Raw genomic sequence first — 26247 nt, 5'->3', positions numbered from 1 at the left:
CTCAGGTTGCAGTGGGCCTCTTCAAACTGCGGACAGAGGATTATTTGCTTGGTGTAGAGTAGAGAAATTTGACAGCAACTGTTGTGAAAAAAATCTTTGTAGATTGGAGGTCGTTGTTGTTTTTCCTAGCAAGGTGGATTTTAAAAATGGTAATACGAAAGTTTGACAGGTTGAAATATACAGTCAACAGACATAGTGGATAAACACAGGTGTCAGTAATGACTTGAATAAAGACTGTGCTCAATTTAATTACAAAGCCTTAATCGGTTTGTTTTATAACCCCCGCGATTACCTATTATTTTATGCTTTATGAAAGAACAAGCAGGTTTTTTTTAACCACTGTTGACATTTAAAACCTGCTTTCTTGCCAAAAATCTCATAACACAGATATGAAACTAACAGGTCTCAAATATTTCAAACCACTTTTTCACTATCAGGCAAATTTGAGTGAATTTATAATTTTAAGTGCTGATTTACAAAAAAGATATGCATGATGAACTCCCTCAGTCATCATCCGTTGATCAAAACGCTGCAGTTAGACTCAATACTGGGACAAAAAGACACAAACACATCCCTGTGGATGTCTCCCTGAGCTGGTTCTCAGTTATATTTTGTCATGATTTCAAAGTCTGACTGCACTCAGACTTATTGACCTGGAATGTTCCCTCCCGACCACCTACAGGCCTTTTCCATTAGAGCCCCCTTTCTATGGAACTCTTTTCCCACTGAAATGCAGCTCATCACATCTCTACCTACCTTCAAATCATACCTTCAAACTTTCCTCATGGAGAAAGCCGTTGGCAATCTGTGATACATTAATCACACATTTTAATATCGTCTTTTTTGTATCATCAGAGCTATTGTGTTACCTTGAGTTCAGGTTTAAGTTTTTGGTTATTTAGCATTCTTGCTGCTTATCTTGGACTTCATTTGCAAAGACCAGCAATCACTTTATGAAATTTTGTCTTTGAATGCAGTTTGCAAAATTTCATAATTTGATGAGTTTACAGTTGGACTTCAAGTCTCACTCATGGTGATTGAAACTTCTTAGAATTTTCAAGAATACAATGTCCTGAGTATAGTCCAACAATTGTGGTGTTTTGCATTGAAATGGGGCTATGGAAAGCCATCCCACCATGAAATTATACAGCTGACATACAGTATATTCAGGAACATCTTATTGTATCCATTGTAGTGACTGGATCTCATATTTACTGACTAATATTCTTAGAAAAATTACAATTCCCAAGTGCAAGAATTTCCCTTCTTTCCAAATCTGTCCTTTGGCTCACTCTGTTCCACATCTTGCAGTGGATTTAAATTGGCTACAACTCTATCCTGAAGAGGTCAGGGACACTGCTCATTTGTATACTGTAGGGCTATTGGCCATGACCATTTAAACCTGACACCTTATCTGCTTCTGTCCTCTAATGACTGACTGTTTATTTCAGGACAGCCGCAGGTAACAGATTTTCACAGCACGTTAACACTATCCGGTTGACACTATAGAAAAAGATTTGTTATGTTATTTATACATTCCTCATTCCTGCAAGATGATAAATATGTTACAGTATCTCATCTGAAGTTAAAAAGAAACATTTTGAATGGATGTATTCAATTTAACTGTATAATCTGTTGTTTTCTTTCCACATCACCTTTTTAGTGTTAGTCACACACACACACACACACACACACACACACACACACACACACACGCACACCTCTTGGATAGTTTTACCTCAGCCTGTTTATACAGATTAACTGCTGTCTGCTATACCCCACAAATAAGATGCATCCCGTTTTATTTTTTAAATGCGAGAGGGACCATGCATCCAACTGGAAAAATGCTTATTCTATCATTTGCAGTTTGAGGGAAATCCTGCAACACATTTAGCTGTATCTAAGTCTTAGACAGAATAGTTGAGGAGTACAGCGTTACATAACCAGAACTCGGATTGCATCAAGGCCATATGGCGCTGCTCCATAACCACACAGAGCTGCTTGTCCCAGATCAGTAGCTTCCGGGATTTTCACAGCAGGCAATAGATCGATGCAATTTAACACACATTAGCCTACAAATATGTCGTTTTCTGGCGCTGTCAGTTACAAGAAAGAATGTATATATGTATATACTCACACCTGCTTCATATTCTTAAAATACACTGTTGCTTTGTGCGGAAGTAGTGAACTACTTGTTTGTGTTTGTGCACTGCAGCTGCTCCCAGTGAGAAAAAAGAGAAGCCATATGGAATGGCTAATTGTGGCAATGAAAGGCAATTATGCTCATTTGAAGAATACACATATGGCACCCCTTTGATCCCTTTCACTACACCATAGAGTGGTTTGCTTGAAAAGAAAGGAAAAAAGATAACTTCCCCACAGCCAGACACAGGGAAGATTCCGGCTCCAAAGGAGTTTTTGAAGTGCATTGTGCCTTTTTTGCTAAAACAGTCAACATGTTTTATGAACATTTCTTATCTGAAGTAACATAATGCTCAGAGATACAAAGAGGGGGATTTTGTGTGATTTATCAAAACTATACAAAACACTTGTGCAGGTGCTTGCTTGCAGCTTCTACTTGCATTTGTGTCTTCTTACAGCCATGATTTCTTTCACATGCTCTGTTTTCAACCGCATGGGACTTTGTCTATTTCAGGTACACAAAAGGAGAACTGGACATTGCTTACATAACATCAAGGATCATAGGTAAAAACATTTGGTTGTCGATAATAGATTGTGTGTACATGTATGTGTCTGGACACTTAAAAAATGCCACAAAAATAATGAATCAAGAAAAACTCTGTCTGGATGACAATGTTCAAATCTCATACTGAAAACACAGTAAAGCATTTCAGTGTATTTTGTTCAGGTACTCGTGTCTAATTCTGAGATGTTTCCACATGCACAGTTTCAACACGTGCAGATAGAACAGATGTCTGTAGCTTTAGCTGACCTCCCCATGTACAGCTGATTTGCTGACAGCATCACATGATTAAGAGTGCGGCGCAGCAGCATTTTAGATGACACAGGCAGCTGGTCAATTGTTAACAGAGGGTTTTACATTATGCGACCTCTGATAATCATCATTTGAATGTGGACCCATTCAACTTTCAATTTCCAATTCACCGTTTTCATATCTGCTGTCCACAGTATCAAATGATTTGGTCATACTCCATCTATATCAGCTATAAAAAAAACATAAAAATGCCTTAAGATTTATTTTTTTCTTCAGTAATGACCTACCCTGCAGAGTCAGTACAGATTGGCTACCAAAACCATGTCGAGGACATCCGCTCCTTCCTTGACAGTCGCCATGCTGACCACTACACTGTCTTCAACCTGTCACAGCGTAACTACAGAGGAGCCAAATTCTCCAACAGGGTGAGTGGGATTATCTATCTCTTGCAACCACGGATAAGGCTGTTGGTGGGTGTTGCACCACTTTCCCTCCCTTCTTTGTAGCAGCACTGGAGTGACATATGACTTCATTCACTGTTTAAGAGAAAGTGAAAGTGATGCTTTGTTGGTAGTGCTGTAGTGGTGCTTATGGAAACTAGTCCACTGTTATTTCCAGTCCATATTCTAAGACAGAATGTTGAGCAGAAAATCGATTTCTTTTCAGTTAAAACAGTGCGCTGTTTTTTTTTTGTTTTAGTTAGTTTATGACTGTGTCATTGTTAATTGACATGAGGATTTCTTTCTGCAAGTGGGCCTCTTAGTGCTCCTGATCCAGAGTGCTTCAAATTTGAGTGTTCCTACTTACCAGAGACAAAAGCTTAAAAGAGGCCTCAGAGAAGCGTTTGTCTCTGGGAATCTGAGTTAGATACTGAACTACTCATTAAGCAACTTTAACCTAGTATTTGTCAATTGAATATTGAAGCTGCCGTTCAGCATATTGAATTTATATAGTTTAAATGGACGTATAAAACTGATTGGACCAACTAATTCTGATTAACCTCTGCTGTCCTTTGAATCTGCAATTACAATATCAGCTTCAGAACATGCCTCCATCTCCCATTTCTCTTCGGCTCTTGATTTATCTTTTTCCTCCCTTCATTTGTCTCTGTTTTTCTTTGGTTTTCTCTCTCTTTCTCCTTCTCTTGCTCCCTGTGTCAACCCCTTTCCAGGTTTCAGAGTGTAATTGGCCATCGCGACAAGCTCCCAGCCTCCACAACTTGTTTGCTGTGTGTAAGAACATGCACAACTGGCTCAAACAGAATCCCAAGAATGTGTGTGTCATCACCTGCTCGGTAAGGAGACACTCACATACTTAAATCAACATCCATCATCCAAATTGATTTAGTTTTTATTGATCGTTTGGACTCTGATTGTTTTCAAAAGAGGATTTGAAATTATAGGAAGATTCTATAATCTTTCCTGGATTTTACACATATATGTCACTTAATTGTGAATAACAGGTTCACATTGATGGACTTTTGAAGTGACCGGACTTATTTTTTATTGTCTCACAACACATCCAAATATTATTGTAGCTGGTCTTTGTCCTGTGACCCACTTTTTAGTCCAAACACAGTGTATGAAAAATGCTGCCAGAAAACTCGCTGAAACATACCAAACAAAACCTTTGTAATTCTTCTCATCGAACAATCTTATTGTATAACTGTCTTATTGCCAGCATTCAATAATTGTCGCTTTGACTTTTGCATTAAATAGAGAACTTTTCAGACACAGATCTAAATAAATGTCTTCTAAAGAAGTTCAATACTTTAAAATGTGGTTGTTTATTGATTAGAATCTCTAAGCGGCCATCTTAAATTTTCTTCATAACACAGAACTTGCAAAGTGATCTTCCCAATCTGTTATATGAAGGCACTGATACCACTAGTTGTCATCTCCTGTAGCCAATACTGGATGCAGTAGTATTGGTGTGTCTTGTTTTCAAAAAAAAATGTTGGAACACAGTTTAAAAAGCTGATTGTATTGTTTTTGGTCAGTTCTATCAGTTGTCAGTTTCTCCATGTGTATTCTTGCTTGGCAGCTGAAAACATAATTAAGTGTCCTTGATCAAGAATCATTGAGTCATTCTGTCTTACTTTTTTGCCATGAAAATGTGGACCCGTGTCACATTTGAATATGCAGGTTACAGAGTTCAATTACATAGATAGCCTTGTAATCTTGAATCTCTTGAACTTTACTTGATGCTTTTGTGTTTGATGAAAGAGATTTTACAGTGAGATATTGCTTTTGCTTTTGTCTAACGAGTGATTGGAAGTTTGGAAAACTTTCTTTTGCAGTGTGAGGCACCACAGTCTTAGGCACAAGTTAGGCATATTTCAAGCACAACCAGCAACCCATATACTCAACTCTGCAGTTCAACGACCATCAGAGTAATCAGTGAAGCTGTCTGTTCTAATTCAGTGACAGCAGTACAGTACGCTGGCAGGTGGTGGTGCATGTTATTGCCAAGTTGTTGCGGTTTGGCTGTGGCTTGGCAAATTCCTTCCTGCATAATCACCACCAAACAGCTACTTTTTAAAAAAAAAAACAGTTCTCACCGCTTAAGATCACAATAAAGTTTTTGTTTGCCTGCAACCTGGAATGAACTGGAATTAAATTTATACTGTTGCAGTGAATACATTTAGAAAACAAAATAAGTACACCATTAACTGCATCTATTTGTTTCCCATTTGCTCACTACTTTCTGGGTCATCTGAAATGCTTTTAAACTTTCATACTGAATAAACTAATAAGTAAGCAAAAAAGCTTTCTCTTTAACATCATTTCCAGAAGAAAATGTACTCCAGCGTGCTTTCACCAAAGCAAAGATTAGTGAAAGTGATCTATAATGATTTCATAAAATGTTTTAGCATCTGTCTTGTTGCGTTGCTACAGGATGGCCGTGCTCTCTCTGGTGTTCTGGTCTGTGCCATGTTCTGCTTCTGCCACCTCTTCAACAACCCAATTCCTGCCATGCAGCTCCTCAGCGCCAAGAGACCAGGTTCTGGCCTCTGGCCTTCACACCGCAGGTTTGTGTCACAGAACACTGATGTGTGACAGGGAGTAAGAAAAAGACCACACAATGCTAAATTCTGTTGTTTTTTTTCCATAAAGTAAGGCTGTCAGTGTCAGTAGACAGCAAACATTAAGTTAGGCAGAAATAAGTGTCTCTGTATGTGTCTTTTTGTATCCACAAAATTGTTCGTTTGTGCATCTTCAAACAGAAAATTGTCATTTAGACTGCCCTTGTCTCCATGCAGATATATTGGTTATGTATGTAGCATGGTGTCAGAGAAGCCCAGCCTTCCCCACTCTAAACCCTTGGTGATCAAGGCCCTCACGATAAGTCCAGTCCCCTGTTTCAACAAGCAGCGTAGCGGCTGTCGGCCCTTCTGTGACGTCCTCATTGGAGAGACCAAAATTTTCTCCACTGCACAAGACTATGAAAGGATGAGGTAAGTAATAGTAATGTGATAAACAGTTAGAAAAAAGAGCAAATTGTCTTAATATGAGTCTTATTATTAGAGTTTTTAAAAAGTAATTGTAGTTTTTGTAGTTGTATTGCAGAGTGGAATTCTATTTGAATATGTAGAGGTCTCTTAAGCACAAAATAATGTAAATTAAAGTATAATTAAAATAATGAAAATAACATAAATAATGAGTGTTATCATGTATTTGTTTCCCTTTTGCTCTCTGGGATTTCCCCCATTATTCTCACTCATTTGTGACCCTATATATTCTTCTCTGCCCTCACCCCTGCCCTTAATTGTCCACACTTTTTCCTTCTATACTCTCTGCATGCCCAGAGAGCACAGGATCCAGGAGGGAAAGGTGGTTTTTCCACTGGGTGTAAGTGTACAAGGAGACGTAGTGGTTTCTGTCTACCACATGAGATCAACAATTGGAGGACGTCTGCAGGCCAAGGTAGACTTAACATGCCACAGCTGCAAGATCTAACTCGAGCACAGTGACAATGTTGGCATAATCATTGTGATGCAAAAACAGTTCACAATCTAAATTCTACCATAGTTACTTGGGCTACTTATGTTACTTTCGATGTAGTAGTTTATTATTATAGATAGTTAATATTGCTTTAATAATTTCAATCGTAAAGATTTTAAGGAAGAGGAATGCAAAGCACACTGCCCACAGTACATCAAGATTTCTAGATTCAGCTAATTTCTGTCATGTTTTGATTCATCTAATGCCCTTTAGCCTCATTGTCAAGAACTGTACAGTGAGTCTTGTATGTCGTTAGCCCAATGGCATAATTGTCTAAGTCTAAGGCATTCAAATACGACTATCGTTAGGCTGACGATGTACTGTATATCAGTGTCACATCAAACATCCAGAATCGGAACACTGGCTTTAAAATGTCCCACACTTGAAGTTAAATCTAGTCCTTAAATCCACTCTCTTTCTGTTGCTCTATGTTGTACATTTTCCATCTTTTCAGCCTGTTAAGTTCCGGACCTTACTAGTGAAGTAACTATAGAAACAGAGGGAACAGCGTTGTGATTGACCATGCTTCAGGAGTAAATGACCATTTTTCATTCGTAGATAGATATAATGGAGACAGACAGAACTTAAGGAGTGCAAACCCACAGTAACCAACAACACAAAAATTAGATAATTACCAGTGACTACTAATATTTGTAAGTGACTTCAAAGAAAAAAACTACCCTTAAAAAAGTTGATATTAGTGAGCAGACCTGGCGACTGTGAATTTGTGGTCTCTCAGTATTTTCTGATACAGTTTTTACTGTGTCCAGTTATGCTGATTTTCTTACCTTATTATTTGATCTTATTTGAATATTACTAACTTGTATCTATCCAAAGGTGAGTTTTTTTAAAGAACTTAATCTTGTGTGTGTGTGTTTTTTTATTGTGCTACAAATAAAAAAAGTCATTTTTAAGTGGATAAGTAAAGTGTTATTATCAGGAAAAAAATGTTGTCCTGCTGTTGTTAGGTTTCCAACACCCAGATCTTCCAGATTCAGTTCCACACTGGCTTTATTGCTCCAGGAACCACCATGTTGAAGTTTAACAAGTAAGAACAGTCTTTTATATAAAACTCACAAATGGAAATGATCTGATTGATGTCATAGTTTTTCAGTATGTAAACAATTGTGTAGCCTCTTTCTATCTCTTACAAGCAAATTTTCTCTTCCACATACCTTATTTTTCCTCCCAGACCAGAACTTGATGCCTGTGACTCGCCTGAGAAGTATCCCCAACTGTTTCATATGATGCTTGATATGGAGGTAGAAGGAGTGGACAAGCAGAAAGACCTGACACCGCCATGGGAGCAGTTTCCCTGTAAAGACCTGAACCCTAGTGTGCTGTTCTCCTGTCATCAGGAGCATCAGGATGCACTGGCTATAGCAGGTAATGGAGGCAGCTGCAATAAACAATAGTATTTAATCGATACTGTGCATCAAATTTAAGAAGGAACACTACAAGCAAAGACATGTTATCAGTTATGAATGGGACGCCTGACGACTAAAATTCCAGTCCAGATTCAAAACCGCTTCACTTATCAAAACTGGACTAGATGATATCAGGCAAGCTCAAGACATTTAAGCTAAATGTGGAAAAAACACTACAGTAGGTTTCAAACAATATTCAGACATTATCAGCTACGTTTGAAGACGTTTTACAGCAAAAGGTTAAGAGAAAGCAAAGTTAACATCACTCTGAACTGTTGACTCAAAGGCTAATAAAGCATTATGTAGATATTTGAAAGTGGGCTAACAGTTAAATCTTTATTGAATTGGGAAATTTGACAAACTATAGTAGTAGCAACAGTCATTAAGATAAGGTTATAGAAAGAAAAGCTGTGTCAAGTTGTAGCTCACAATACCAATGAACAAACAACAATTAAAGAAAATAAAGTGGGATCTCTGTGCTAGCTGGTTGCATATATATGTCTTGTTTCAACCTCTAAAAACAAACAGTCATTTTTAAGAAAACCTTTTTTATTTATTTTTTTGTCTTTTTTATCCCCCTTCTGAATAGTTTCAAAATAGTTCATTGTTGTTTGTGAGCTATATCGATTTTGGGTTTATGTAACTGCTAACAAAGGCCTAAAACAAATTATGCTACTTTAACCCTTAATTGAAATACCAAACCCCAACTAACACTAACACAAATTTAACCCTCAGCCAAAAATGACTGACAAATCAGACGGGTTAAAACTGCAGAACAATGGAACAATGTCATACATATTGGCTACTATATGAACATGCTTACAGAAATGCACTCATAATGTAGGCTAAACACACAGTGCGAACAGTTGAATGAATATTACTGAAATACCAGTAGAATAGTGTGCAAAAATACATTTACATACTTTAACATGCAGACATGGAAACCAACTAATGTGACTCATTTTTATCCTTGCAAGATGAGATGGAGGGCTTGGATCTGGAGGGTAAGACAGAAGGAGACCACAGATCTGTTGAAGGAAATATACAGTGAACTGAACTGGGTTGGTTCAATTCAATCATATACTCTCCCCTGAAGGAGATTCAAATGTTGACAGATCCATTTTCTGTAATTGTAAAATCCAACTGGCTGTTTTTATTAATGACCTTCACTGATTGAATTGAAATTAAACCCACCCTAGTTATACAGTGATATATCACCTTGGTGGAAATTTGGGTCATAATTGATAAACTTTTGAGGACTTGAATTAATTAGCATACTTACTAAATTCTTTAACACACATCCCTGATATGTGACACAGGCAAATATGTTTTTTTTCTGTATCCAGAGACATGATTTTAAGATTTTTTTGTCAATCTAGAAAACAAGGAACACACCCAATCCCACTAAAAATGGCTAAAAAGGCAAACCTAGCAGCTTAGATAAATTCATAATGTTCTACCAAGGTGAAATATGGCTTTCAATTAATTGTAGTTGAGGTCTACCATATATACACCCCACCCCCCCTTTAAAAGCATATAGTTTGTATGGATTGGAATATTGTCAAGAGAAATGTATTACACCTACTCTAAATAGATAAAAGCTACAACAACAAAAGCTCATTTTGTGAGTGTGGAACTATAAGGCACAAATTATAAGGAGAATACGATGCTTGTAGCAGTTATGACCTCCATAGACTCCCATTGTTTTCTACTTTACTCTCGCTCCTTTTCCTTGTAGGCCTTCGCTGTGTTTTTGTCTTCCTTTTGCCCAATTAATGCCCTGTGTCCGCTTTTATCTCATCCAGTCTATTCTTTGTCCACTGTGGATGCACCTTTCTCATTTCCATCTCCAACCTTCTTCATTCTGTTTTTATCTTATCCGTTTATAGAACCAAGCCGGCCCCACGGAGGCCCAGACGGTCGGAGCCACTGCGAGGAGAGTGAGCCCTCGGATGATGAAATGCTCTCGCTCTCCAGCCAGCGAAGCAGCATCAGTACAGCCCCGCAGAGACCTGAACCCCCTGCTGCCACGCCAGCCACACGTGAACCTACCGGGGAAGTGGACCTTCTTGGCCTGGATGGTGAGGAAATCAACCGCTCATGCCCCTCGTCTCAGCCTCCGTCCTCAGCAGCTGCAGCCACTGACCTCCTTGGAGACTTGTTTGGGGCTCCACCTCAGCCATCCAGTGGACCCTCATCCACCCAGTCCACTCCACACAAAGTAGCCCCAAACACTTCCTCACCATGTCCCTCCCCTGCTCCACCAGGTGAGATCATTTTAAAGTTAATTTCATGTTGAACAACCCGAAAAAACACTTTAAATGTTTTGGTGCACAAAGCACTCAAAGATCACTTGATATTCATTTGGGCAAATAGCAGTATATGCTATGTGGATTTGTGTGCTTTGAGCCACTGTCTTGTTGCGTCACCCACTCTCTGCCCTTCAGCTCTTGAACTGACAATGTCCTGTAACATTTCTTCATACAATTTGAATTAATTGTTCCCTGAGGGAAAGTGCAACTGTTTGAGTGTTATTTGTTTAGTCAAAGTCCATTTCTATGCACTTTATCATGCAACTGAATTTTGTGATGCAAAAGTGTGAAATAGGCAATAAAATAGGTTCAAATGAATAATATGTCACATAACTCCTTGCAAACCCAATAACACTGGTGATTGTTTTTGGCTCCCGTAGCGTTTGATCCCTTTGGGAGTGGTCCCATGCCGAAGCCTCAGGACATGATGGGTTCATTCCTCGGACCAGGTAATGTGGGGCAGACAGACCCTTTCCTGCATGCTGCTCGCTCTCCATCACCCACCCTGCAGCCTACAAGCCTGGGTAAGGCGTGCTTTTGTTGCTTTTCTGAGGCGTGTTTTTAAGTTTTTGCAATTCAACCATAACGCATTATATACACTGATTGTATATCTGTGCACTCTACAAAACTTATATAGAAAGAATGCTTGTTGGAAAATATAGACTGCTATGCTTCTTTTAACCTTTGGTTTGCTGTGCAGTAAGTGTCTTTTTTGAGATTTCTACTTAGACATATACTTTTCAGTGATTGAGTTTGCATGATGTCTGTTGACTGTTTGCAGCTCATGCGCAGCTTGATTTTGCAATCCAAGCACCATTCATTCTGCATCCTTTAACAATATTTTCTCAAAATACATTGCTATTATTTCAACTTCACACAGCAAGGCAATTATTTTTCTATTGATTTTTTTGATTAAACTAAATCTGGCTTGAAACCAAAAAGTTTAATAAACTTGTTTATTTAAAACAGCTTCTACTGATACTCAGCTATAATTTTTTCTCTAGCTGTGTTGGTTCTTGTCTCTTAGTTGGCATTCCTTGTGTGCTCTCACCGTTACAAACTTTTATGGACTTGAACAGGTCGGAGTTCACCTGTCCCGCCCAGCACTCCAACTGTCAACATTCAGCAGCAAAATGCCATGGGAGGATGGGACTGGAACAGACCTGCCAACGCAAACACAGGCACTCACAGGCACACACACAGAAAGCGAATACACAAACACACAAAGCACTGAATGTTAATGCGATACCCTCTCCTGCGCTACTGTCTGTTGATTAATTTATCAGGAAGCTTCAGTATGGGCAGTCGGTCAGCCACTACCAGTCCCACAGGCTCAGTCCACAGCACCCCCACCCACCAAACCAAGCCAAACACCCTGGATCCATTTGCAGACATCGGCAACCTGGCTGGAAGCCTCGGAGGTCTGACAGTTACCATTTCCTTAAATATTTGCCACTATGCTACAGCCTCACATGCCATAATTGCTGTCTTTTTCACCAGGAGGCTCTGGCTTCTCTAGCAAGCCCACCACTCCCACAGGAACAGCCCCTTCGTTCCCATCAATGGGTTCTCCTTCACGGCCTCCGCCATCTCCCCAGCATGCAGGAGGCTGGCAATCCCACACAGGAGCCAACTTTCCCTCATGGCAGCCTGGCAGTGGAGGTGGTGCAGCGTGGCAAGCCCAAGGACAGGGTCCTACCCCACAGTCAAAGCCCAGCCCTAGCCACACCTCCATGCCTCACACTTCCCCCCAAAACCGACCAAACTATAATGTCAGCTTCTCTGCAATGGGAGGAGGTTCTCCCAGTGCGGGGGTCAAAGCACAGACTGGAATGGGTGAGAAGAAGATGTGGATTGAGACAGATATTGATTGTTATCTTGTAAATGTTTAACAGGTCATTTAAATGTGACCTTAAATTCCACTGTTTAGCATTTAGGCAGTTTTTTTTTGGCATTTTTAAAAAAAGAAATGAACTTTTTAATTTTTGCATGCCCTTAGTACACTGCATCAAGGAATATAATGATAAGTGTCAGAGTAGTTTAAAAAGTATGTTTTCTGTCTTTGTGTTTTGTGTCAGCCTCGAAGCCCAGATCCTCAGCTGCCAACTTTGATGACCTGCTGTCTGGTCAGGGCTTTGCAGGCACCAAAGAGAAGAAAGGGCCCAGGACTATAGCAGAGATGAGGAAGGAGGAGATGGCCAAAGAGATGGACCCTGAGAAAATAAAGGCAGGATGAGTTTTCTGATTCAAATGAAAATAAAGTTTAGTTTGTCACTGTTATTGTTTGAGAAACACCACCATGTTTCAATGACTTTTGGTCACAACATCTCGGTATAATTAGGGCCTGGTATCATTTCACTTGGTTTTCATTGTCTATTTATTCTTTGTAATTCAGTAGAAACAATTTTTTTTATTCCCAGAAGTAGTATAGTCTGCTTCTCCCATGACCAAACTTTGGTTAGTCTAATCACTTCTTTAGCATTTCACTGTAGCCAAAATTTCTCAATGCATTTATGCTAATAGTTGTTTCAAATCTGGTCCTCGCTGGTTAATGGTTCTCCATGTCTGCCTCCCCCTTTGTGTCCCAGATCCTGGACTGGATTGAAGGGAAGGAGCGTAATATCCGTGCCCTGCTGTCCACCATGCACACTGTGCTGTGGGAGGGAGAGACCCGCTGGAAGCCTGTGGGCATGGCTGACCTTGTTACTCCAGAGCAGGTCAAGAAGGTTTACCGTAAAGCAGTCCTGGTGGTTCACCCAGATAAGGTGAGACAGATAATGACTGATCAACTCAAACTTAAAACAGTGAGAATCTCTTTCTCTACTGATATACAAGCAACAAGAGAATGGGGGACTTTTCTGGTTCTTAACCAAAGTGCTCTAGTGGGTACAAACTAAATTATTATATCAAGCGATATAGTTAATAAAGAGGCAATATCTAAATGAATTAGTTATCAGGACATTAACGTTTAAAAGCAGCAAAATATTTTTCGGCTGTCACATTACATTTACCGCATTGTGATATTTCTTTGAAAAATATTTTTTACCTTAATCACATGTATTGTCTCTACTAATTTCCATCTTTTAAGTGTGCGACCAGTACTGTAATGAGGCATGCCCTATTGGGATTCAATGAACTTCTGTTTTGTAACAATTTCACAACAATGGCTTCAATGACTGCATGTAATCTCATAGTGAAAGAGCTACACATATCTTCAGCCAAGTTTACAGTAGAGAAGTGTCTTTAACTTTGTTGTTTGGCTTTGCAACTTAACTTTTTGGTTCACTACTATCTTTAGCTTTGTATAAAGTCAAAACAGGCAGCTTAGATCATCATGTGTTTTCTGCCCAGCAACAAAAAGCCAAATGACAAGTTTAAAAATTAGTGAAGATAATGAAGTATTTCAAACTTACATCAATCAGTTGGAACAAAGCACATTCTGTTATTGTCATTTATTTAGATTTTTGCTTTGATACTTTAAGGCAAGCACAGATACAACACAGTAAATAGATTCTTATCACAAAAGCATTACTGGAAAGAGCAAATGAATGGAAATATGTTACAATTAAGTCCATTTAACACATGCACTGCTGTCCTTTCATCTGATGGCAACTTAATGTGTTGGTGCTGTGTATGAAAAAGGCCCTTATCTTACACCTCACTGGAGTTTACCGTCTCAACCATTATCTGTGCTGTCTGCTGTGGATGAGAGGAGACGATGTAGCCAGATCCAAAAAAGAGATTATTCTTATTTTTTTATTTATTTAGTTTAGATTAAGTGCTATAAATAAGTACATATATTGGGAAGCACTGAGGTCAGACTGGGACTGCGTTGAAAGTGATCTTTAAATGTCCCTAAATCTGACATTTCTGCAATTTGTATTGGAAAAGTATCCTGTTGCTATTTCAGACACGACGCCAACACATTGAGTTGCTGTCAGATTAATGGAAAGGGGTGCATGTCTGAAAGGGGTCCATACTTTTGTTCCCCTCTTTGAATTTAAGAGAATAAAATTTTGTTGAAATTTAAGGTCAAATTATTTTTGCAGGACATGAAAAATGTATTATTTTGCTTTACCTCAGACTGAACAAGATCTTTTTTACACATGAAACACAGATAGACAGGGACATAATGCAAACAACCAAAATAACCAGCACCTGAATAGTGTGATAACTGAGGTATCCAAAGGCAGGCTTTAAGAAGTCAAGCACAGAACTACTATCCTGGTGAACAGCAGCTGCAGTTTCATGAAGGTGGTTGACTATCTCAGTAATTGTAACATTATTGTCAGGCACAAAGGTGCAGCATTCAGAGCCGATGACCGCACAGGTTCCTCCCCTGGCAGCTAAAAGAAAATCCAAAGCTGCTCTGTTTTGTAAAGCCAGTAGTCTAACAGAAGCGAGCTCATTCGAGATGAGCATGAGAGCCTTTCCAGTTAGGTTAGCTATAACTTCTACTGAATGAGACAGATCAGCAATTTGATCTAACGCTGACATAACTCCATAAAACGGAATAAGAGGACCAAGGGCATTCTTAAAAGGTGATTGATGATGTGTCCCGAACACATCTGAAGCTCCACGTCGTACTCTGTTACGAGGCAGTTTATTTGGCAGAGAGTGTGTCACTCTCATAGCTGGAACCACGTATGCCAAGCCGCAGCGACCCTTGTAATCCACCGGAAGATATGGATATGCAAGATTCCCACACACCCAGTACATGCCTACAGGAGAGGAGATCGAGCAGCTGGCTGTACGGTGAGCTAAAGCATTGAGCCGAGTGTCTCCTGCTGCTTCCAAACACTGGTGAGGAGCAGAATACAGAGACTTCCACTCAGTCCTGGTCTGTTCAGGACTCCATTTAAATGTACTAAGGCAGTCTGAATGCCCCACCGATGTCTGGCCATCATTCTCGAGACACCAAGTGAACTTCTGTGGAATTAGCAGTATGGGAACTGGTTTTGGTGTTTGGACACACCTGTTGCAATTTCCATGTCCGTTAGAGCACTCAAGTGGTCTCATTTTAATGTTGGGGCAATCAGAATGAGAATAAGGCTTATTTAGGTGAATATGCATCAGGTGGCAGGTGTCACAGTCAGAGGCTGGCAATGCCATGAGGGGTAAACCCTCTCCAGCCGTGTAGGGCATCAGACCACAGACATAGCAGCTGGAGTTAGGACGGAGGTGGCTGGCTACTTGCCACGCCATAGTTAGGAAAACATTGATGTCATCTTTTTTTACATTTGTGGTTTTTGTGGCCTGTGGAGTTGCTGTCACAGACTCAACTACGATCAGTATCAAGAGATGAAGGAGATGATACATTCTTCTCGTTTAAGTGACTATTCTTGCTCTCCGTTTGTTCAAAGTAGCTGTTTCATGTAAGAGTAATTTCCAGGCAGGAGGTGGACATCACTGTCAGCAAATACAGTTTGAAAGCCAGATTATACAGAATCTGTGAAATACATAAAGTGAAGGGAGAATTATTCACAGCTTGAGAGAGGAATTTCTATTGGTATCTCTATCAGTAACAAAATCAGCATTTTAAAATCTGGGTCTTTATATCTTCCAGTAAAATGTCCTTACCTGTGGTGTCAGCTCTGGCCAGGCTTTCTTTTTGCTGCCAAATCTGTCATGAAGTACCTTTACAAGAATCTATGCAGGAAGAAAATCCAATGGCTTTCATCGGTTCTCCTTTTTAACACGACGAGAGAGCAGGCACCAACCACAATGTAGCCAATCACGCAGAGTTTTAGTGACCCTATCACAGGATCAATACCCACAAATCAATTACTGCATGACAGCAGAATTTTAATCATTATCAAGACTTGGCGGCAGCTTTAGGTTACTTAACTTCACAAAATCAGATCCATGCAAATTCCACTAACACATCAGGGAGTATGGATTATAAAGCAAGCTAATGTATTCAAATAAGACCCGTAACCCTCTAAAAAGTATTTGAAGCTTTAGAGCACAAATACTTACGATGTCTCAGAACAGTTTTTAATGTAAAGTTGCTTTTTTTAATTGTTGATTTTTATTTCTACATGAAAAGCCTTTAAGTCAAAGAGTAAAGAATAAAAATAAAGCCAGACATATTGAGATTTTAGGAAAATGAAATTAATGAAATAAAAAGACAAGGCAGTCTCCCCTCCAATAAAACACATCAGTTTCATTCATATTTTAGTGAAGTTTCACATTTCACAGATTTTTTTTCGACCTTTTTGACTTTTTCTTTGAGTATGTTTTGCTTTGTTGGCTTACTGAGGAGTCAACCTTTGCAGTTCTATTGGCTCCTCAGACATCACCCCTCTTCTTGTCTTAGTCTTTGTCACATGTATGTACTTGAGCTGTTACGTGTGCAAACATGTGTCCTTGCCGCCCAGTCTTATGAGTGAATCAGCACTAAATTTGAACCAAAACCAAATTACACAAGAGGAGAAAATGCTGCCGCATTGTTTACTGTCAATTGAATCTGAGGTTATGTTTCTTTTGAGGATTTCTATCTTGTGTTTAACGTCAAAGCATCTTCTTTGTGTTTGCCAGAAGAAAAAAAAACACAACTTTCTCATATAGAAACACTAAAAGTGCAACATGGCTGACAGTTTTTTTTTAGGTGTTTAACTGTGTGTGCTTTTGTTCTTTTTTCACAGGCAACGGGACAACCATATGAACAATATGCCAAGATGATTTTCATGGAACTAAATGACGCCTGGTCAGAATTTGAAAGCCAAGGACAGAAACCTCTCTACTAAAAAAGACAAATGAGAGGAAAACTTGTGACGTGAGGATGTTCCTGTTGATTCTGTCATTTAACCCTAAAAATGTTACCACTCCTGGTTGGCATTTGACAGCCTCACACTGCAACGACATTTGCCTTTATACCTGCGCTTTGACTCATGCTTAACATCCTGGCCAGAATCAATGACAAAAGGCGAAAGACTACAGAGCAGAATGTTAACAGTGATGCTGAACAGATGGACCCAGATGTACCCTTTGTATGTATGTGGTGCAACACTATCCGTATTTTAGCTCTTTGCCCTGAAAAAACCCAACAATCAAAGTCACCGAGATGTCTGGGGAACAGATCAAAAGAGAGCAAGAGACAAGGGTCTCGCGAGATAAGAGAAAAACGTATCGGGGAGTAAACTGAGCAAACATTTTACAGACTTCTCTACATTGGTTGTTCAGAGCACTAGATTATCTGTAAGGCAAAAAAAGCATTTAACAACATTCAAGCCATTTGGAATTTAGATGTTACTTTATTTAATTTGGTCACATCAAATCCATGTTTCATGCAACTTAAAGTTGCCAGTAATAATACACAAAACAGCAGAATCCAGTTACGAATTGAAAGAAGGAAAGCCTGTATTGCATAACAATTAGGCTTTTTGCATTAAAACGATCTAACGTAGTGTTGCGAAAGTTAAAATAGCATGAAAGCAAAGTGCAGCTACTTGTTTTGATACAGACTCAGTTACAAGTTGGCTTTCATTTCTGTTAATTTGTGGATAACTAAAAATGAGCAAATAGGGTTTAAATGGATTCTAGGAATAAAAATAGAAATGCAACATTTCATTTTCAGGCTTAATATTCAAAGGACAGTTGAAACAAAATAATGTTATGTTGAGTCACTAATGGTCAGTGTGTCTGATGTAATGAAGCTTTGTGTGTTTCCATGCTTGCTGGGAACTGGTGAATGCATACTTTAGGATCAGCACATGTACAGTTCTTCACATGAAGCTCCTTGAGGCCTCATGCATACTCATTCATAAAGTAGTGTGATTTTGCGAAAGAAGATCAGCTCTGTGAAAGCACAAACATTATTTGGTGCAGCTTTGAAGGAGGGGCATATCTTATTGTTTTCATGAGTAAAAGCCTGCGAAATTCTTATCTTATCAGCTTACATAATGAGGTTCAGGGTTTTCGACACATGTTTAAGTCAACAACTTATTATCATTATCGGTCTATGCTTCTTCAAATCTTCCTGATTTTACTCTTTGCTCATATATATATCTGCTGTCATTATCATATCTTCATCAAAACAATAATTTACATCTACTGCACATTGTTTTACTTTTAACTTCTTATTAATTAAATTTAGTTCTGTAAGCCATTTCTGTCACTGCACTGACACTTTTATTTATAATCAGCATGTACTGTCTTTGGGCATCAGGCACCATTTCATATCAACACCTTAAGGGACAGGACACTTGGCTCTGAGGAGCTGTACATCCTGCAGGTGCTGTTTATAATAAATAAAATCCAATCTAATGGATGTGAACTTATTTCTCTTTGAGGTCCAATAATAACTGCTGAGATTCCTTTTCAATATGATGGTTCTCCTTCTGCGTTTGGTCCATGTTTTCGAGAAAGTTAGTCATAACACTGTTTTCTTGTGTAAAAAGTCTTTCATATTCCTAGAATGTGGTTAATGGGTAAATGACAAATATATGCAAAATCAATTTCTTTTTTTATTTTATTTATCAGCTTCCTTTAAGGAATTTAAAGGTTTTTAAAGAACATTAGTGCACCCGTCTAAAATCTCAGAACTTGTAGTCCCATTTTACTTTGGTGTTACGTACCATATATAAATCCCATTACTGTGCACAAACTGAGCAGATTTTCTGCCACACACATTTATATACCATCAGATGTTTTGCACCATATCCTTTCCCATTGTTGTGCAGTTTGCTCTACCGTAAGATTTCAAGTTGATTTCTCTGCATTAAAGATGCTGATTGAATTCTTACCAACCCCCCCAAAAAGAGGGACTGCTGTAATGCAATGTTTCTTTCAAAATGGATCACAAAATTGGGGAAGGTTTGTGTCTCATGTCTCTTTAAAGACACTGGGTCTCAGGCTGAAAACATTGAACTTTGAAGCTACTGATTTTTTTCTGTGACTTATGAGATTTGAGAGGTGTGTAGTCTCTGCTCTATTCACACTTAAGGACCTTCATGTTAAATAACCCTGATGAGCTCCCTCGCTGTCTGAATCTGCAATCTTACAGCTACAGTATGTTCAAAAGCTAACCTCTATATTGTAGTCAGTGGATGTGCGTTGTTTGAAGTTGTGGTATGTATGGATCAAATTTGAGTACTGTATGTCATGTGTTTGCCTGTCTGCTATTCAAGTATTACTAAATTGTGTAAAGATTCTGTTCATGTGTTTCTTTTCAGTTCTGTTTACAGTTACAGGATGTACATAATGAACAAGTGCAGTGCACAACAATAAAGAGTAAACAGAGAAAAACAGAAGAGCCAAGCTGCATTGCTCACGTTTAAGCCGTATGTTTTTTGTTCCTGCTTTTAAACACAAGGGGGCAGCAGAGTACAACACATACCACACTGTTGCCAGATGATGCGGTGTCAGTGTGCTCTTACAGGTGAAGGGTGGCAGATTTTTTGTTTACGTAAAATGCCCTGTACATATATCTAAAACTACCACATCATGTATAGATGCGTTTTAGGTTCCAGTTTAAGAAGAACAAAAAAAAAACAACAGAAAAAATAAGTTAAAATAAGTGAAATTACTTATTTTGCAGAAAACCACTGAAACATTCAATGTTGAGGATTCGTTAATTCATCAAGGCATTTGAATAAATAGTTCCGCACGTAATGTACAGCATCTTCCTGGCAAGAGGATGAGGGTTGGAGAATTTTGATAGATTTTATTGGCTTTTGTATTTGCATCTTAGAAACATCCACAATATAATAGGAGGCTGCAACCAGACTCATGACAATGCTTTTTGAATAGCTAAAAAGTGTTTAATTTGACCTCGCAGTTATAAAACTGCCTATAAAAGGGATCTATTCTAGCACAGAAACATGATAGTTTCAACATCTTTCTGTCAAAGAAATCTCAATACCTCAATTAAACGTAAATTTCATAGCTGTTAATAATGTTACGCTATGTAAATGAGTAAAAAGACAGAAAATGTGATGTGTAATAACACAGCATCCAGTCTTTTACTTCAAATGAATGTTTGATTATGTTACTTTTAACAATATGCATATATTTTAAGTATATTAGAGTATACTAGATAAAAATCTAAGTATGACCAACTCAAACGTAAAAAATATTAAAAATAAGGAAGGTCCCGAGGCAACTCTGCTGTAAAGTCATGAGGGAATACCTACAGCCTTTTGTTTTGCAAACACCCAACCAAGTTTGCAAAACAAAAGGCTGTTTGGGATTCCCTCATCACTCTCCCCTTCCCTATTGGTCAGCCAATCTATGTCCTGGTCACATGACCTTATGTGATTTCCTTTTAAAACACACCTGTGATGTTTTTCACCTTTACACCTTGAAAAAGACTCCTGTGAGTCGAAACGCGTCAGTGCGTGTGAAAAAATAAAACAAAGGACTTTACAGCAGAGTTGCCTCGGGACCTTCCTTCTTTTTGATGTTTAAGATGCCCCTTTTCCCTTGAAGAGCACCTGCACTGCACATTTAACGGAGACCCAAGGCAGCGCTCTCCCATCTCTCTCTTGTAAAAAATATTAAATCTAATTTTGTTTTATGAATATACATATACATATACATATATATATGGGAGTGTGTGTGTGTGTGTATCATGTTATACAGCACCAAATCACATCTATGTCATAACAGGGCACTTCAAATCTATAGCCCATCTGAAGCTAATTAGAATCCAAGTCAGTCTCATACTAGATAGCTAATAGCTAGACAGGTTCTTTGTGAAGCACACAGGTTCAAAGACAACAAAGACAACAGATTATTGGCTAAATTACAATAAGACTGAGTTGCTCCTTATTTGAGCAAGGGTAATTATCCTTGGATATATGGCGGTGAATGAATGGAATCATTGGCACAAAGCGTGTCATACCCCGGTATGATAGGTGGCGCTGTACCCATTTCAACTATTGCTAATAGAGCGACTTCCTCTTGAACTCTTCACCACCAACAACAACAACAAACTCAGGTATTCGAGAAAATGTTGAACGAAGAGCAAACTCTTTGTAAAATGCAAATAAAACCAGAAAGATATGATCTTAGAACTATTAAAAAGTTATATCTAATTAGAAATAGTACAAGTTCGGTGCAATCTGTTGGTTTCCTTAGCCAGGAAATGGTTTTTTAATTGCTCTGTATGAATGAATTGGATTATGACAATGAATGGAACTCCAATTGGCCTGAATTGGACTTTATCATTTAAGTGCCCTGAGATGACATTTGTTGTAATTTGGCGTTGTACAAATAAAACTGAACTGAATTGAATTGCAAGTGAAACATATCAAATGTGGAAAAAGAAAAGTTTATTTTGGCAACATTTAAAAAAAAACTGACATTATTCTGTCTTGGAAAACACTGCTGGTGGAAAACATGATACTGGCTGCTGAAAAGCTGGCCGAATTGGACCTTCCAACGTGACAGTGGCAGGAAGTATTCATCTGAAGTCATCCAGAGATTAACAGAGAACACAAATCAACATTCTGGAATCTGGACTTCAGTTCCATCCAGAATCTGTGGTTGGAACCACAGAACAGAAGAGACGGAACTGAAGCCTTCAAACCTACAGATCATCCCAGAATAAGGTCCAAATTCTCCAGTGGAGGCATGAAGAAAGCAGTCGTGAGTACCATAACATACAATTAATACATTAAAACCGACCTGGACGATAAAATTTTGAGATGGACTGAGAACAGAGCGCCGTTGCTCTTTTTTACTCATCACAAAATCGTGATGTCATCACTAATGATGTCATCACTGATGATGTCATCATCAGATGCACTGTGACATCACAATCGCTCTGATCTCTGCTCAGATCTCTATCCCCAAAGTTTATAAATAGGACCTACTTGCTCCTTTTTCACAGTTCATCAGTTTATCTGAAGAAACACGTCGAGTTTTTCAAGCATCTTTGAAAGTCACAGCACAGTTTTCACATCGCCTAAAACAAACACTTAATTACTACCTTCAACAGTAATTTTGACAAGTACTTAGTAACAACGCTTACTTATTATCTTAAAAAGTCATTTTGATTTTAAGTACTTCAAGACAAGCAAAATGAGTCAAACCAAGATATCATCTCCTCCACTTCAGTGGTGCGACATGGTGGACGACGATTTGCCCGAGGAGTTCTACAACTTTACCATTACTTTTGGCAGTGACAAAAGTAATGAGGAACCCACCACCAACCTGTTGGAAAAACAACCGTCCCAGGTCCCCGAGGATTCCCCGTCTCCTCAATCATCAAAGGACGAAGTGGAAGAAACATCCCAGGTCCCTGCTCCAGCTGTTCCTCCTCACGTCGAGGAGGTCCAGCTCCTGCAGGATCATCACCAGGCCTCCGTAGTTCGTCGCGTCAAGACTCCAGTTTCCCAAACCGAGGGGATTCCATCTGACGCCTCTGCTGCCGACCGAGATTACGGATCAGAGGAATCCCACAACTCTTACCAGCAGAAAAATGACGAGATAAACTATCTCTACCATCAGATGGATATTCTAAAGGCAAAGCTGCAGAAGAAAAACTTCTTTCTGACAAGAGAAACAGACAGAAGAGTCGCAGCAGAGAGGGCCCTCTTCAACACTAAGGAAAGGCTAATCATGACCGAGGAAAAGCTAAACAACCTGGATATTCTAAAGACAAAGCTGCAGAAGAAAAACTTCTTTCTGACAAAAGAGACAGACAGAAGAGTCGCAGCAGAGAGCGCCCTCTCCATGACCGAGGAAAAGCTAACCATGACTGAGGAAAAGCTAACCATGACTGAGGAAAAGCTAACCATGACTGGGGAAAAGCTAAACAACCTGGAAAACTGTTTGACCTGCGAGCGTCATCTCCGGCAGAAGTGCGAGCAGGAGCTCAAACAGTGCAACCAAGTTATTGCAGAACTGAGTCAACCTTTAAAACCAGCAGTAGCAGAAACTGAATACCAGGCAGTTCTGAAAGAGGTCGAGAACCTGAAAGAACAGACTGCCGCCAACATAAATCAGGTTGAGAACCTGAAAGAACAACTGAGAGAACAGACTGCCTTCAACATTAATCTGGCCTCCAAACTAACATCACAGGAGGAGGCAACAAAGACTCAAGAGAAGAAGGTGGCAGATCTCATGAAGGCTGTTATGCAATCTGTCATCAACAAGCCAGAAGAACAAAGAGAGCTGTACATCATCCCACAACTCCATTTAGATCAGATCAGTGTTCCACCAAAGATCCCAACTGTAGAAGAGTTGGCTTCACAAGAAGTATTGAATCTAGAAGTGGAGGAAGTTACCCAAACAGAACCACCAAAGATCCCAACTGTAGAAAAGTCGGCTTCACAAGAAGTATTGAATCTAGAAGTGGAGGAAGTTATCCAAACAGAACCACCAAAGATCCCAACCGTAGAAAAGTCGGCTTCACAAGAAGTATTGAATCTAGAAGTGGAGGAAGTTACCCAAACAGAACCACCAAAGATCCCAACTGTAGAAAAGTCGGCTTCACAAGAAGTATTGAATCTAGAAGTGGAGGAAGTTATCCAAACAGAACCACCAAAGATCCCAACTGGAGAAGAGTCGGCTTCACAAGAAGTATTGAATCTAGAAGTGGAGGAAGTTACCCAAACAGAACCACCAAAGATCCCAACTGGAGAAGAGTCGGCTTCACAAGAAGTATTGAATCTAGAAGTGGAGGAAGTTACCCAAACAGAACCACAAAAGATTCCTGACGAACCAAAGAAGAAAGTTGCACCACCGAAGCCTCCGCGAAAGAACAAGAAGACGCCAGAAACCATCGTGAAGAACAACGAGCCTGAAATCATCCAGGAGCAAAGAGACACGGAGGACATTCCATCACCGATCGATGTCCAGGTACCAAAGATCTCCGAACCCGTGGAAGACACAGCAGTTCCAGAACAACTCGTGGACCAATGTGAGCCCTCAGAACAAAGACCAGATGTGCCTTCAGCGTGGAGAAAATTTAAGAAATTCGTGACGCCAAAACGCCACCGCCAGTACAAAAAGGAGTGGCAGCTATTTCTTGATCAGGATTACTAATCAGTCCCAGATCATTTCAATTTGTTAATGTGAGCCCTCAGAACAAAGACCAGAGGTGCCTTCAGCGTGGAGGAAGTTAAAAAAGTGCCTGACGCCAAAACACCGCCGCCAGTACAAAGAAAAAAACATCGAGAGAGGAAGACACAGCAGCGTTTAAAACTTGCACACAACATCAACAGCTTGTCAACCTCAAATGAATATAAAACCTTCTCCATACATCATATTATAACATCAATAAAAGATGATTCAAATTCATATAACTTTTGTTCATCTGCATCTTTTCATCCTGAACAACTGCCTGAAAGCATCAGTGCATTGTTCTCTCAGCTGTTAACAGTATTAATGTGTCATTCAGATAAGAACATGAAGATATGTTCCTTCACTAATCATCATTGCATTGATTTATGTGTTTAAATAGAATAAATTATAAAAAAAACTAAATTACACAATTGCTGTTATCAAAATAAGGTTAAAAGGTGATTTTCTTTAAACAAATTGAAATATTGTTGATATCTGATGTGAAACTTGAATATCTGCAGTATAATTCTTACTTGTTATTCATGTTATGGTTATTCTTTCACTTTTATACATCTACGGTTTGTATTTACTGGTCAGATATGTCAGATTACATTCTGGTTGTCTGGATTAGATTTAGATTTTAGAAATTAAACTTGTTACAAAGAGAAATCTATGAGGAAGCATGTTCCAGGAATCCAGCCTATTCAATAAGAATAAAAATGTATTTGTGGATATTTAAAATCCATAACCCCACGCATGGCGGCAAAAGTTCTTCCAAGGACAAATAAGGTCATGGTCAAGGTCATGTTTATTTATATAGCACCTTATAACAACCTGGGTTGAGCAAAGTGCTTTACATAAATAAATAACAATAAAATCCAACAGATATGTTTAACAAAGAAATTCAGCAAAAGGTAAAAAAAAAATATGAAATGAGTATTTTACAGGGCTGATTTGATGTTTATCTGCGTTGCATATCCAGCATCATCACTGAGAATGATCACTTTTTTGGTACATACATACATGCCTTTGTGCACTAATATAAACATGTAATTACATACATGCCTATGTGCACTAATATAAACATGTACTTACATACATGCCTTTGTGCACTAATATAAACATTTAATTACATACATGCCTCTGTGCACTAATATAAACATGTAATTACATACATGCCTTTGTGCACTAATATAAACATGTACTAACATACATGCCTTTGTGCACTAATATAAACATGTACTAACATACATGCCTTTGTGCACTAATATAAACATGTAATTACATACATGCCTTTGTGCACTAATATAAACATGTACTAACATACATGCCTTTGTGCACTAATATAAACATGTACTAACATACATGCCTTTGTGCACTAATATAAACATGTAATTACATACATGCCTTTGTGCACTAATATAAACATGTACTAACATACATGCCTTTGTGCACTAATATAAACATGTAATTACATACATGCCTTTGTGCACTAATATAAACATGTAATTACATACATGCCTTTGTGCACTAAT

At 38.9% G+C, this 26247-nt stretch overlaps 1 protein-coding gene across 3 annotated transcripts in view; it reads left to right on the top strand.

Moving 5' to 3' along the window:
* Positions 1 to 19955, top strand: part of dnajc6 (DnaJ (Hsp40) homolog, subfamily C, member 6) — a 38013-nt gene extending 18058 nt beyond the window's left edge. For 2 of the 3 annotated variants that reach the window (XM_075485800.1, XM_075485798.1), the window contains 16 exons: positions 2657 to 2706; positions 3233 to 3381; positions 4128 to 4250; positions 5854 to 5987; positions 6219 to 6413; positions 6765 to 6882; positions 7929 to 8008; positions 8153 to 8346; positions 10277 to 10654; positions 11080 to 11223; positions 11779 to 11880; positions 11986 to 12120; positions 12200 to 12535; positions 12778 to 12926; positions 13288 to 13464; positions 17347 to 19955. In XM_075485800.1, coding sequence (XP_075341915.1) covers positions 2657 to 2706; positions 3233 to 3381; positions 4128 to 4250; positions 5854 to 5987; positions 6219 to 6413; positions 6765 to 6882; positions 7929 to 8008; positions 8153 to 8346; positions 10277 to 10654; positions 11080 to 11223; positions 11779 to 11880; positions 11986 to 12120; positions 12200 to 12535; positions 12778 to 12926; positions 13288 to 13464; positions 17347 to 17448 — 2566 coding nt within the window. In that variant the 3' untranslated portion in view covers positions 17449 to 19955. The remainder of the gene's footprint in view (positions 1 to 2656; positions 2707 to 3232; positions 3382 to 4127; positions 4251 to 5853; positions 5988 to 6218; positions 6414 to 6764; positions 6883 to 7928; positions 8009 to 8152; positions 8347 to 10276; positions 10655 to 11079; positions 11224 to 11778; positions 11881 to 11985; positions 12121 to 12199; positions 12536 to 12777; positions 12927 to 13287; positions 13465 to 17346) is intronic. The other variant, XM_075485799.1, reaches the window with a different exon arrangement.
* The last annotated feature ends 6292 nt before the right edge of the window (positions 19956 to 26247 follow it).

Source organism: Odontesthes bonariensis, chromosome 15, assembly GCF_027942865.1.
Source record: "Odontesthes bonariensis isolate fOdoBon6 chromosome 15, fOdoBon6.hap1, whole genome shotgun sequence".
Classification (NCBI taxonomy): domain Eukaryota; kingdom Metazoa; phylum Chordata; class Actinopteri; order Atheriniformes; family Atherinopsidae; genus Odontesthes; species Odontesthes bonariensis.
Note: the sequence above shows the minus strand (reverse complement) of the source record. Positions and strands in the feature narration are given on the sequence as shown.